Source organism: Melanotaenia boesemani, chromosome 2 (assembly GCF_017639745.1).
Source record: "Melanotaenia boesemani isolate fMelBoe1 chromosome 2, fMelBoe1.pri, whole genome shotgun sequence".
NCBI classification, from domain to species: Eukaryota; Metazoa; Chordata; class Actinopteri; order Atheriniformes; family Melanotaeniidae; genus Melanotaenia; species Melanotaenia boesemani.
Genome location: NC_055683.1, coordinates 32,181,337 through 32,196,314, shown reverse-complemented (window position 1 = coordinate 32,196,314; position 14,978 = coordinate 32,181,337). Strand labels below are relative to the sequence as shown.

Here is a 14,978-nt window from a genome sequence, read left to right as displayed (position 1 = left end):
ACCTTTTTACAGTTCTGCATCCTGGAATTCACATAAAACCTTGATCTGTCATATAAAGCATGAAATGAAGATGAGACCCAACACCTGCTGCTCTCTTCTACCTGCATCACAGTCTGATCATCCGTACTCACATGGGTGTGTTGTTCTGACAGAGGATGTCCAGGTCCTGTTCGCTTTCTGAAGCTGTAACAGCACCGCAGGGTGTGGGGACGCAGGCAGGAGATGGTGACTGATCACGACAAAAATCTCCATCTAATACGTGGGACTCATGAACAAGTGTCTCCTCCTTAACCTCCTGGGTATCCTCTGCGAATGAGGTAGGCTGTGAAGCTGCATCGGAGAGACACAGATAAATTAATTACATCAACAAGCCTCTGCAACACTCCTCCGGGTTACAAATTATTTTAATTTGGCTTTTAAACACCATTTCTGCAAAGAAACAGTGAGGTACAAACTGGCAGTGAGGGTGTATTATGTGGGCTAAAGCTGCTCTTACATTCATATGTGTAAGTTGGAACCTCAGAAGAGTCTCTCTTCTTATAACAGATATTATTGCTGTCTGGTTCTGGAGATCCAAGACCTAAAGGTTGCAAAAAAAAGAAAGTTAAGGACAAAACCCAACAGAGTTAGATTGAAAACCAGAGCAAGAAATCTCACCCGTCTTGCCACATAGTTCAGCTTCCTGCTCTTTGCTTTCCAGCTGTGTTTTCCTCTCTTCAGTTTGATCCACTTTCTGTTCATGTTCAGCCTCTCTAGTCTGCACAGCAAGAGAAAACTACCAGTAAGAATGCAAACGATCTCCAATACACAATGAAAAAAGTAAATCTGTCTCACCTTCTGTCTCCACTGAGGCTGTGTCAGGCTTTTTGTAGGGGAGGAGACCTCTTGAGCCTCAAAGGACAAGTTGTTCTGCAGATGAAGTGAAAACAAAAATCATAGATAATAACAGGTGAATTCTCTGTTGTACGACAGCAGACTCCTTTGGCGATGTGCACGATCAGATGATATCAAAGAATGAGGCATTAAACAAGCATGTACAAAATTTACATTGCCAAAAATGTTTTAAAAATCCTGTGCAAGCCTGACATTTCTTTCCTTTTTATTTCCAAAATAAAGTGTAAGAGAACCTTAAAAGTTTAAGCAAAGTGTGAAAAAAGCTGCAACATGTCAAGTAAAGAAGCAGTTTGGACACGATAGTAACTCCTTAGGAAACACTTTGCTCATTAGCATGAATGAAACTTCAAATGTCAGCTGAAAAAAAATCACATCCACCTACATGACAAAAACTTTTCACTGCATTCAAATCACTCCAAATGAAAAAAAAAAGCAGCAAAGTAGCCTGACATGCAGCAGCTCACACAGTTACCTGATTGAAACACATGATATATTGGGCTGTATTGATAGAATAGACAGAGGCAAAGACGGGCTCCTGGGAGAGAAGAGAGGGGGGGAGGCTAAAGCTGTTCAAAAGCAGTCTATTTTTATAACAGGGATCAAGGAGGATCGGTGCATTTTGATTATTTAGATCTTACCCAGCACTGAAGGCTGACGCTGTCGAGATGAGGGGTTTGTGACTCTTCCTACGGAGAACAGTGTGACGGTAGACAAAGGAGAGGAAATCAAAAATAAATCTTAACAGAAACATAAGACTGAAGAAAAAAGGAGGATTAATAATAATATGCATTCATGTGGTGCAGCTTAGATGTAAGGTCATAAAGGGATCATCATTTAAACATCAGATCTTCAGTGTGTTTACATTCCACCTCACATCATGAAAAAAAATCTAACTCATCCCACTCATAAACACTAACTGGCCTTAATTTATTTCCCAGTAACTTGAGTTTAATATCAACGCATTAAGCACATACCACATCCAAAGGGCTGCTGTTAAGAGACGAGATATCTGTTTTCAATGGCATTTCAAACAGCCAAATCTAACCACTGGCCTTTCCTCCATCTCCATTTAAATCTGGCAGGAAGAATGAACCCACTAACCTCCAACATGACTAGGAGAATTTGATTAAAAAAAATAATCTTAAACAATGTTCCTGGTTTTTAATTGAGTGAATTATCTGGAACAGCATCCATTAAGGCCACAAAGCAGAAAAAAATCCAACATTTCTTTGCCACAGAATTGGCTCAAAAGTGAAATTTTAGTTTTAACCCACTGATTAAATGTTAATATTTAGTCCACACTTTATCAGAAACATCAAAAAGTAAAATAATGACTCAACAGAGCATTGAATAGTAGGACTTTCCCACCATTAGTAGCTTCTGTTACTTATAAATCAATACAAACAGAGGCAACACTGCTGTGCTTCCTTACAAAATGCCCCCATAAATCTTTCAACTACTGGTAGAGCAGATGCAGATTCTGAAGATAATAATCTCAAGCTTAAAGTAACACAAGGACCATGTGTCTCAGTTTTATACCTCATTTTTGCTTGCATTGGTTATTTCCAGTAGTTTAGATGTGCAATCTGGTGGGACGATCTGGTCATGTGTTCCTGTGTGTTCTTCATCCACTGTCTTCACACTCCCTTGTGTTTCTTCTTGCCTTTTGGCCAGATCAGTTGCAATAAGAACCATAAAACATATCAAAGCACAATGAAAAACTTTTGCTAGGTATATACACAGCCTCTGAAAAGGGATTAACAAACTTCATCTTCAGAGCATACAGTTCATATTAGGCCATTGAACTGAAATAATGTTACTCACTGGATGTTTCCTGTTGCATCTACACTGTTTCCCACAAAGGAAATATTTTGTTCCTGTGGCGAGATCTGGCAGGGTCTCTCCTCCTGAGGAGCATCCTGCTCTGAAAAGGCCTTTAGCGGTGTACAGGCAATGGTTTCCCTCCTGTTTCGAGCTCTCTGCCTCCAGGGAGCAGTAGTCATCAAACCTCCTTCCACACCTGAAGCTTCACGCCTCCGTCTCTGTGGTGCTGCAGAAAAGTCCTGCCTCTCAGTTCCCTGCATCCTCCTGTCCATCTCTGCCTCTCCACCATTCTGTTCGTGGCTATGCAACGCATCCGTCCGATCACCCTCCGTTCGGCTCCATTCTGGGCCTGCAGAGCGGCTCTTCTTCAGAATTCCTTTCAATACCGGCTCAGGGTTGTAACAAGGAGGGTCCCGCTGGGTTAAATCGAGCTCTGCATCAGGTCTTGGCTGTGAAAGACGCACCTCACTTGGTTTCAGGTTGACAGACGAGGCCTGCTGTCTGTCGGACAGATGACGAGACAAACTGAAGGCAGGGAGCTGAATGGGACCTTTCTGAAGCTACACAGAAATAAGAGGGTCACATACATATTTCAAACAAACAAAACAAAACAGAATTAAAAAAAAATAAATTAAACATGGAGGATTTAAACATACATTTTGTGCGTACCCACTCTCTTTATTTTGACTGTAATGTCTTCCCACTCACCAGACTGACCTCCTCCACAGTGATCGGCTGTGTCCGATATCGCGCCCCCTTCTGCCTCCGTCTCTCCGTCGGTGCATCAGCAGGACTGGACCCCTGCTTCACAGGCAGGGACAGCTTGTTGAAGAGGGCCAGCTTCTCACTCATGCTCATCTTACAGCTTTCATCCCCATCTTCCACTGATTCAGTCTGCACAGAGTGGACTTCCACTGGTGTGGAAGCACTGCAAGAAAACATGACCCAAAAAGTCAAACATGTACAAATGTGCATCTAGAATCTGATTTTTATTTTTCCCCTCTTTGTAATTGATTTATGTTGATGTCCATTAGGTATTAAGCCCTGACACCAGCGAGCCACATCGCTGCTCTGGACACCATGTGCCTTTGCTCCCTAGAACACACCCACATTGTAATTTATTTTTAGTGAATCAGACACACTCTACCCTACTGCTGGCAATGTTCACAATTGTAGAGCACCAAATGTGCATGTGAAAATATACTCCATTAAATCCACTGTTTATTTTGTCTCAGTGCTTAAAATACACACACACACACACACACACACACACACACACACACACACACACACACACGCGTTAACTTTCCAACCTCTTTATGGCTTAAAAAAATCCATTTGTGATTTGACCTTTTAATTGGGTGCAGCAAAGCAAAATTTATCCCTGTCTAAGTGAATATGGACATCTATTAATATGTGGTGAGCTGCTCTGAGGTTCTCCCTCCTCTTGTTCTTAAAATGACATCTGGGACTCAGCAGCCACCACTGAACTACAGCAGGTCTTAGAGCTACACTAACAGAACAGTGTTGAAGCTCATCGAAGAATGAGGAATAGCATGAACAATTGACAGATGCTGCAGCTGAGCTGCACATCATCTTTAAAAAAATTCAGTTTAAAAGGACACCTATAAAATAGTTTACACATATATCCTAAGATCCACCACATTTGGGTTGTTTTCTTCATGATGTCACCCTAGCTCTCAGTCATCTTTTTAAAACTCAAGATAACTTAATGGTTTTATACACTTTATCTAGGATCATGTAACTCCCTTTTCCCCTGGTCCTGAAAAAAAGGGAGTTCAAGGATGTATTTTCTTCTTTTTTTTTTTACTTTGTTAATCATCTTGTTCATCTGATTCATGTTATAGTCCTCTGGAGACTTTATCTCCTAGAAGTAAAACCAATGGGAGCCCACCACGTTAAATATCCTCTATTGTTAATCTGCAGCTCAAATGTCATCCCAAAAAGGATCTATTTAATCATAATGGAGTATTTTTGTTTTACTGAGCTTTATTCCCCACTCCCCTTTTTCAGTGTAGAAAGCTACAATTCATTCAATATAAAATACATCATCCTTACATCAGATTCCATTTATGTTTACATTTTCGTGAAAAAGAAACTACACTTCAATTTTAAGATATTATGTGTCAGGACATTAAATAATCTGATCCTTCAGGTGAACAAAAAAAATATTACAATATTGTTGAACAAACTAGCACAAAAAAGCAGAAACAGAGTGAAAAACAAAGGGCACCCTCACTGCTTCCGCAGGAGTTAAGACAAGGAGCAGCCACGTGCAGCTAATCCAATTAAATGGACTTGATTAATTATTTATCATTAAGTGTGAACGCTTCCAAAAAGAGATTTAAGCAGTTTGCACCTGGTCTGCAGAATCCAAGAAGCCAAGGAGGAAAGACATCAGTAATGATCTTAGAAAAGCAGTCATTGCTGCCCATCAGTCTGGGAGGGATTATAATATTGTTTCCTAACTTTTTTGGAGTCCACAGCTTTACAGCGATTATTCACAAGTGAAACACATTCAAGATTGTTACCAGTCTTCCCAGGAGCGGACATACCATCAGGTTCACCGCTAGATGCGCGATGCTCAGAGAATGTCCAAAAACCCAGGAGCTACATTGCAGACTCTACAGGCCTCTGTTAGCATGTTAAATGTAAAGGTTCATGACAGAACAATTATAAAAATACTGAACAAATTTGGCCTGTTTTGAGGAGTTTTATACAAGGAGGAAGTAATTACATGAACACCAAATGACAGGTGCAGGCCTAAAGCAAATCAACAGAACACCTGAACACTTGTTTCAGGTTGCAGAGGCCATTTACTGACATTTCAATGCAATTTAGGTTAACCTTAAACCTGAGAGATTCAAAGCAGATCAAAATATTGTCAAATAATTTCTGTGGCATGGAGTAACTGTGTAGGCCATTCTTCTTTTCTTTAGAAGTGGAGGTGTTTGGTGATAATAAACAGCAGCATGACTGAAGAAAATTAAACATTCTAGTACAAACACCTGATACCACTGTCAAGCGTTTTCCAGCTACAGGACCTTGACACCTTGCAATCATCGAGCTGACCATGACCTCTGGAAGCTTAAGCTTGGCCAAAACTAGTGCAACAGAAACACTAAATGAAATCTACAAAAGAAAAGCTAAAAAAAAACAAAACAAAAAAAAAAAGATGTTGCAGAGGTCAAGTCAAAGTCCAGACATCATCCTAGTTGAAATGATGTGGAGAGACCTTGAGAGCTGTGCATACACAAATGCTTGTAAATCTTAATACTGTCAAATAAAAAAGTTAAAGTTCTTCATGAGGTTTACTTTGTTTTTCATGCACACTCTTCTGCATTTGCAAGGACCTGAGGATCTTTCATTATGTCTGAGAGTTTACTTTCTCTTTTTTTACAGGATTGTAAACAAAATGAAAAGCTTCGAGCAATGTTGGTGTTGGTTTAAGTGAATTAAACAAGTTCTTTTGAGGTACGTAAAACTGCTCTGAAACTAATCACATCCTTGTCGAAGTGATAATACGATTCTATTTAAGATTAAAAGTGTACTTGGCCTTTTCTAAGAACAAGATCCGTGCTAACAACAAATAATTCAGGGCAGTCACTCCCCACCTGATTGCCACCATTTCTTCACAGGTAATTGGCTGGGTAAGAAAGCGGTGGTCGTTGCCACGGCGCATCCGGCGCTCATGGCAGACGCTGGCTGAACGAGGTTTCAGGAGGACCGAGGCCTCGGGGGTAGCTGACTTCTCCAGCTCCTGCAGAAGAACCGGGGAAGGCATTAATAACAACACATCAACTCTAGCTGAACACAAACTGTGTAAGAGGTTGACCCAAAGTTTCAGGCTTCAGTCAAACAGCCTCCACCTGCTGAATAAGTATGGGGGGGGACTACAAAAAAAAAAAAAAAATGGCAGTGAAACTCCCCTCCCAATGTCTGCTATTATATTTTTAAGGACAGATTGCAGGGGGGAGGGAGGGGAAGTGGGTCTGCTGGCTGGCAGATAAAGCAGCAAGCTGTAAGGTGGAACATCTTGGCTTCTTGCTCCATGCCAGCTCAACAGGTCACAGTGTAACCAGAGACCCGCCGGCTTCAGTTACCTCCCCCCCTGCCTCTGCAGGGCAGCAGGCTAATTATAACACAGCTGCCGGTTGTTAATGGCACATTTTCACCTGAGGCCACATGACAAAAACTGTTCAGGAGCTAGAGTTTTTATGAGACAAAAAAAACAAAAAACAAAAAGAAAACACGGCTATCAAGTGTGCATTTGTCAGACTACAGAAGTAGCTTTTCTTCTAATAACAAACAGAAGCATTGAAGCAGGCAGTGAATCCAGTGAGAACACCTGTTTGACCAGTCATATTCCCTCCACATGATCAGGTTCAGTTCTGCGTAATCAGCGTTGGCTCACCGTGCGTCTCCGTCTGTAAGGTGAGCAGCTGACCTGACTGTTGATGACTGACGGAGCTTTCTCTTCATCTGTTTAATATATTTCTGAACATATCACCAACACATTTTAATGGGTACTTGGTTGTGATTGTGTTTGTTCTGCATTGTTGGACACACTTATGCAGACATCCTGAGAAAATAGGCAAATCAACCACAGAAATAAGGGTCCTGTGTCTGAGCAGAAACTCACTGGGACTTACTTTAAACAAAGACATCTTGGCTGCCACGCTCATTTTTGCTCTGTCATCAGTTTTCACGTCCGCTGTGAGAGAAAAGACGTACAACAAGTTGCAAATGTGGGGGGAAAATAAGCGTGAAGACACTATTAGGGAACTTGATTCATCATTGCGCACTTCAGACAACAGCAAAGACTGAGAAAGCAGTTTTAATTAATGCTAAACACAAAAAAGATGCAGCTTCAGGGGATTTCTTTTTTACGAATATGGTGATTTTATGCTTGTTTATGCTTCATCAAATCCATACCTCGAGCTAATCTATGATTAAGATTAGATAAACATTTAGTAGAACTCTCTCTTTATATAAGTGCGCCTACTTAGTTTTAATCACAGTTCACATGTCACAGTGTTTATATCCATGAAAAATTCATTTTTCCTATCTCATAAAATAAAATAAAATCAGTCATTATAATTTAGCCTTTTAACTATTTCTGACGTGTATGTTTCATATGATCTTTAAGAGGCATGTTTAGCAGAACATTTGATATATTTTATTTCTATTACTTGTATAATTATAAGGCCAAGTACAAATTCTTGCAAAATTACTTTTACTCAATACATAATGAGTTCTTCAACCCCAGGCAAAAAATTGACTAGTTAATAACATATGGCCTGAAATAAATGTTCAAAGTGCCCAAAATTGCAATAAAAGCTACTTGTTTTAGCAGTTTGTTTAGAAGTGGTTTAAAATCTCAGTCCTCAGTTTCCTGAGCTGCTACATGAGTTATTGTGTAACTAGAACAATGTTTTAAATAGTTGAAGATCAGGTGTTTTTTAAGTAAATATTTGAACTCAATGTTAGGTCTTTTACTGGTTATACTGTGTCCCTGCTGCAATAGTTCTAAGTGGGATTAATTCATTGTGTCCAAGTAGCATAACACATGAGTAAAAGATCAAGAGAAACAAGCAGATAGTTTTACCTTTCTTATTCTCCTCTTCCTCTGCATCTAAGAGCCTAGAACAGGGTTTTAAGAAAAGAAAAGGACAAGATGAAGTCATCAGGGTGAAATATGAACAGGGAGATGATGTGGACTTTAATCTTCCACTCCTGTGTGCTCTCTCTCAGATCCTGCTTTAAATTTACAACAAAGGTCCTTATGCTTCAGTCTGCAGCTCAGACGACAGATACTGAATCACATTTGCATATGCACGTCATCATGAGGCAATGGCAATGAAGTCATGCAAACCATGTCGCTGTTAGGTTTTTATAGAAATCTGCTGCACCTCACACCTTAGCTGGAAGGTTATTTTTTATTAATGAGGACAATATATAAAAAAGGGCAAACTACCTTTGAAGACAAAAAAGAAAAACACTGCAGTAAAGCGAAATTTACCATCAAGAAAGAGTTGATTTTAGTTTCCAGAAACACTGCAAAACAGACCACTGCAAACAGTTTTTTTTGTTTAGTTTTCAACACACCAGACACCTCATCTGTCCATTTGGCCACCACACTCAGAGAAAACAGCCTCATACCCGCTGCTTTCCTCCATTTCATTGGCTGTGATCGGCTGCGTCCTAAAGCGTTCATTGGTCTTGCGACCACTGCTTGACCGGCCAGGAAAGTAGCGCCGGGTGCGCCGCAGGCCCTCCTCGGGGCCTGGCTTCACAGCTAGGTCCAGAGAGGACGTGGCTAGCCCAGCATCAGCGCCGCCACTTTCCACAAACACAGAGCAGGAAAGAGAAGATGATGCTGAGATGAAGGCAAATATTACTAACAAAAAGGTACACAGTCTGGATCACACACACATGCAGGGGACCCTACGATTTCTCAAGCTGTGCTCCACTCTCCGTCTGCTGTAGCAGGGCGCTCCTCAGCTGGCCCACTGAGACCCGAGTGTGAAGCTGTGGGGCGTTGAGTCCAGGAGGGACAAGTTGCCCCTCCCCACTCAATGTGCTGGCTGAGCCCTGGCAACCCGGCCTGGAGGGGGCGGGAGTGAAGGGAAGCAGGTGAGGATGCAGGAGTGAGGAGGGGTGGAGGGGGACTCTTAAACAAAAAAATTTGCTTGAAGCTTTCCATCAAATGTGGCTCCACTGGAGAAACTTTGTTTTAAGAGTAAAAGTGTTTCCAGTCTCCTCTTAGTAATACTGGCTCTCAGATAGAGTAAAGGGTCACGGCAGAACAGCAGATGCAAGACAAGAATCAGAGTGGCTTTAAACCTTCTTGCTGTGATCCACTCATTTATACCTCTTAGTTTTAATTAGCAAGAAAGACTGCAGAGTGAATGAGGAAATCAAAAGGTCCTGTGCTACTAAGAAGTCACCGAAACGAGAAAACCTGGTTCAAATGGAGGTAGCAAGAGCTGATTTACACATAATATTCACCTGTAAAGGATCTACTGCAACATATAACTGTGCACACCATTTAATATCCAAATTATACATTAACTTAATACAAACAAATATGTATATAAAGGATGTTTAGACTGTTACAACACAAGCTGATTCATGAAACAATGGCAAATGATTTATTTTCTGCCTTTCTTCTCATTGCATTGTTATCTGAGTCATGATTATTAATAAGATGCTACAATGCTGCCAAAATACTAACAATCCATCTATTTAAAGTCTATACTGACACTGTGTACTAATGTCAAGGTGAAAAAGCTGAAAGCAGGTGACCAGTGTCATCAGGGTTACATAGCTGGAATGTGGTTTTATTGGTCTTTGGACACATTGGGCTCAAAGCACCTGCTCCTCAGCAAATCTACGCAGGAACATATACAGACACCAACACTGAGCTCCATCAACACTTTAGCATCAGCAAACAGGTCATCGGCCAGAGATATTGGACAATTTTGGCCCTTTTCAGATATTCTGTTAACAACCTGTACATTTTCTAGTATCTGATGACTTTATTCTGAGTGTTTGCATGTTTCTTCCTGTTATTTTTTGGCGCGTACAAGGATGCTTGTTCACACTTTAATGCTCGCTAGCCTCAATATTTTCCTCAGAGTAAATAATACTACAGCATTTATCTTCTCCTTTTGTTAAACTGCTTTAACTCATCTCTGATGTCATCCATCAACACTGCAACAGATCATTTGTTTATACCCTGAAATACAACTCATGGGGTCTTCCTCTAGACTACCACCTATGCAGGAGGGAAAATATGACTCAGCGTTTTCCACATCAAAACAAACGTTTTTCATATTCTTTAACAAGCCATAAAGTCTTCTTAAGGAGGAAGGCACAGGGTGGGTGGTGCAGTTTTTCCACTTCCAGGTTATATTCAGTCAATAACATAACAATACTTCACTAAAACACATCTGTCAGTTCCTTCTTAGGTTTAGCTAATTGCATGATATGATTGGGTTTTAAAAAAACAAACAAAAAAAAACATTCAACAGCAGCACACACCCACCTACCTATCCACCCACCTCTACTTGGTTAAATCTTAAAGAAATACTTCATGGTTAGACTAAAATACATTCTACCAGACCACCATCACCTTAATGGACATCGTTTTTACCCTTCACATTTCAGTTGCTGTTATGATGACTTCTTTTAGAGAGTAATTATTAGTAATTATTGCCCGAATGAACAAACAACCCATGGGGTTGAGAACAGTCAATTGAACTCTAAGTTGGCTTTTATAAACATATAATGGTTCCAAAAGCTTAACATGGTCTTTTAAAATATCTGTTCCATCAGTGCTTTAATGCTTTGGATAATTAAGGGTGAATTTCTTTTTTTCCAGCAGTGTCTTCTGCTGCTTTTTTTTTTTTTTTTTTTTTAGGATGCCCTCAGCATCATCTGCAGGATATGTACTAAAGTTAAACCATATGATTACAATAAGTTGCAAGTGGTTTTGTAAAATACATGTCCAGAAAGTTGACAATGAGCCTGTCACTGTTCCAATTAGCAACCACTTTCAAACAGCATATGGTTGCTTGTTTATTGCTCCCTGTGGTAGGGCTCCATATGGCGGAATATGCTGAACAGAAGATGTTTGAAATCATGTGGGTAACTGACTTACAAGGGCCTTTAAAAAAACTCCAAGTGTTGGATTCTTCCTTGCCTGAATTGTTTAGGTTCAACTAAAACCAGTTCTGGTCCATTTTTATCATTAGTATGATCCATTTTAGCTGGTGTGGAGGTTCAGTCGCACCCAGAACTGAACCAAACAACCAAACTGAGAGCACCTGAAAAAAGTGAATTTGCTATAGTTAAACAAAATGCAAATCTATAAAAGCAGATGTGTAATTTGGGCATAATTTTAAAGGCTAAGCTACTGTGAGTCCATTTCTGTGACCTTCATCAGCACTAAATGATCAAATTGCAAGTTGGGGTAATGGATTTCTATATATCTATAATGCCATACCTTCTATATGTTTAGTGGTTATAAATTTGCATTGTTTATTTCATAATTACAACATATGTGTGATTAGACATGGTTCAACTAAAAGTTTGCTTGCAACACAGAAATACACAGACTTGCATTTTTGTCTGATATCAAGCCTTAAAAATCCCATCCAGGTCAGATTATTAAAAAAAAACAAAAAACAAACAAACAAACAAGCTACTGTTGGTTCCAGTAATAAAATACTAGAGGTTACTGATGAGGCTTTACTATTTGATTTTATGTGTTACCATAGAAATCCCTGAATGTTGTTTTTAAATTAATCATTGCAGCCATGACTGGCTCCAGGTCACAGTCCCTCCCTCAGACATGACTCACCTTCTCAGGTAACTGGAGTCTGCAGGAGCATCAGCTTCCACTCCATTTGTGAACTCTTGCATTCTGCCGTTCATTCTCTCACTGAGCCCATCTGAGTTTTTCATCCCTCCTTGGAGATGACACATTTGTTCTTGCCCTTCTTTTCCATCCCTCTTCACCCACTTAGAGGGAAGCTCATCAATGCTGCCAAAGCGTTCGGCCAATTCTCGTCTTCTCTCGGCCTTGTAGCGGGCAATCCGCTCCGCTCTGGGCTCCATAACTGGGTTGTCAATGGCATCCATGTCCCTCTGAAGGATTCAGATAATTATGTGCGTCTCAGACTGTTGCAGAGCATGTAGGAAGGAAGAGTAGACGGGGTGTTGGTCCTCTACTTTTCAGATGTGGCAAAAAACAGGTGCAGGCTGCTATGTTGGAGCAGAATTCAGATTCCATCAGACCTAGAGACTTCTCACTTTGCTTCACTCATTGTTGTCACCAGTCAGGGGTCAGAAACCAGTCCTGCTTATCAGTGACTGAGATGTTTCTCCTGAAAGATAAAAAAAATATTAATAAATAAAATTAGGGTATCCATTTTCAGGGGAAATTGCACTGGGGTTAGAGGCACCACCTCTCCACTGTTTCCTGTTATCTGGTAAAACATTGAAGCTACATGTATGCAAATGTGTGTAGAGTACAGCCGTGAGACAAGCTGTTGATTATTTATGCTCATCAGCTGTGAGGTCTGAATGGCAGTTGAGGTTGCCATGGTGATAGCAACTACTAAATTGTATTTGACAGAAAATTTACTCAAATTTAGTTTCAAATTCATCCATCTTGAGAGAAGTGGTGTTCCTTATTGACAGATTTTCCCACCAGGGATCCACAAGACTTTTCTGCACACATTGATGTGACATTTAAGTTTCTGGTGTGGTAAATATGGAAATTACAGGATTATAAAATCCTGTTAAATAGGGGGCTTTTAGCACAAAAGGTACGAGCGTTGGAAATAGAAGACAAATTCTTAAAGAATTTGGTGAGAAAAGTGAAGATTTAAAAAGAAATGTTCAGCTTTTTTAACTGCAATCACATTACGTGAGAAAAGAGATTTTGCCAGTTTTCGAATCTAGTTAAATTTATCCCCTTTACCGCAATCACAACAAAAATATATTGAATCAGTTTACAGCAAAAGCAAAAAGAAAAATTGTACAGTCTTGTTCTAGGACATCTTGAGATCAAGATAACCTTTCTCAATCATAATTATTTACAGCTATGCCATTTTTTTCTAGATGTACATCCTTTTATCTGAGCCCATCTCTTTTCCTGGTTCTCAGGTCCATGTAAGATGACCTGCACCAGCCTGCAGTGCCATGCAGGAATCTCCCGTTGCACTGAAACTCAACACCACAGCTCAGCTCCACTTTGGGTCCAGGCCTCGATGGCACATAACCTGCTCGTCTTTTCCACAAAACAGCAGGTTACTTTTCCTCAAATGTTATCCAACACCCTCTATCACCCTTTTCACTGTTGTAATGTCAGCACAGAGTGTGCTATCTGTCCAAAACAAAGGGCAAATTTAATTGCCTACGGTTTTAAATTTGTCTAAACAAATATATGATGGCGTATTTGAGGTGCAATGTTCCTAGGCAACATGTACACATATACAGGCAAGAAAAGTCCTTGCTTGGTACATGGTTACCAACAACACAGAGAAAACCCAATGCTGTAAACCACTTATAAATAGCACAAAAGTGGCACAATTTGCATTTAACAACAGCATCATTATTGCAAATGGGTCCTTAAGCGGCTCACAAATATGTACAAACATAAATGTGTGTTTGCATATGTGTCTGTGTGTGTTTCCTGAACTGTAGTTGTCAGCATTCCTGCTGCAGGAAGCACAATGGAGCCAGAACAAAGAGGCGCGAGCCACAGACTTAGTGCAACAGATGGATCTGCTGCCGGGCTGAATGGAAGTGTTGGCAGCAGAGTTCACAAAGTGAAAGATGTAACTTCTGTTTACTTGAACAGTTTTACTGCCTTCTTCACTGTTTCACACACAAAAATGAAAATAAATAAATAAAAATGCAGAGTGAGATGACAACACAGGAATACACCTGAACAAAGAGATCTGACTTTGAGCTGTAAGAAACAGATAATCCAGATAATTCATGCCACGGAGAACTTCAATTAGCTAAGCTGTGGATGCAGTGATCCCTGCATGAGACTGCCAGCTCAAGGATTCCTGTTGTCACTCTGCAACACGTGTACATGTGCTTTTAACAAAAACACAAGAGGTCGCCTCTGTATAGAAACGCCGGTAGAGCAAAACATCCAAAGTCTCACTCAATGTCATAAATGTTTTTACTGGCAAAATACGGGTAAGAGCCAAGCCGCGTTACACTTTTGCAAAGAGCGAAAGTCATGTGACAACCTGCAGGATTGCCGACTGAAGGGGGAAAATACCACTGAGGCTCAACATGGATCATGGGCTTCTCATCCAGCAGCACTAGTTGACACAAGCTTGAAATACAGCCAGGGATGAGGGGAGAGGACCACCTCTAGCTCCTGTCTGGGATCGGAATTTTTACAGTTCAATAATATTTACATAAAGAGGTCAATAATCCCTGAATCGAGGAAATAAATTCCAATTTTTCCCTCTCTGGCCTTTTAAACTAGCCAGAAACCACATCATTACTGACTGGTAATGGTTAGTTTCCAACTAAAATTATATCATTTCAAAGTTCAGGTGCAGAAAATATAAGAATTAAGAAAGAACGTGACTAGTGTCCAGCAGTAGCAGAGTAAACCAGATTAAAAGGTTGAACAAGAATATGCCTCCAACCAATTACACCTACCCAGCTGAGCTACCTGCACTAAAGCTCCTCGCAGATCT

General features: G+C 40.4%; 1 protein-coding gene across 5 annotated transcripts in view; it reads right to left on the bottom strand.

Annotated features, from left to right (window-relative positions):
* svilc (supervillin c) overlaps positions 1–14,978 on the bottom strand; it is a 28,360-nt gene that overhangs the window by 12,427 nt on the left and 955 nt on the right. Inside the window, exons 2-16 of one of the 5 annotated variants that reach the window (XM_041969237.1) lie at positions 12,107–12,632; positions 9,191–9,346; positions 8,902–9,081; positions 8,348–8,382; positions 7,392–7,453; positions 6,354–6,499; positions 3,427–3,646; positions 2,719–3,278; positions 2,434–2,557; positions 1,533–1,580; positions 1,367–1,429; positions 835–909; positions 658–757; positions 497–580; positions 132–330 (exon numbers count right to left, since the gene is read on the bottom strand). In XM_041969237.1, the coding sequence (XP_041825171.1) occupies positions 132–330; positions 497–580; positions 658–757; positions 835–909; positions 1,367–1,429; positions 1,533–1,580; positions 2,434–2,557; positions 2,719–3,278; positions 3,427–3,646; positions 6,354–6,499; positions 7,392–7,453; positions 8,348–8,382; positions 8,902–9,081; positions 9,191–9,346; positions 12,107–12,387 (2,333 nt within the window). In that variant the 5' untranslated portion in view covers positions 12,388–12,632. Of the gene's footprint in view, positions 1–131; positions 331–496; positions 581–657; positions 758–834; positions 910–1,366; positions 1,430–1,532; positions 1,581–2,433; positions 2,558–2,718; positions 3,279–3,426; positions 3,647–6,353; positions 6,500–7,391; positions 7,454–8,347; positions 8,383–8,901; positions 9,082–9,190; positions 9,347–12,106; positions 12,714–14,978 lie in introns of those variants that run through there. The other 4 variants (XM_041969246.1, XM_041969254.1, XM_041969263.1 and 1 more) reach the window with 4 other exon arrangements.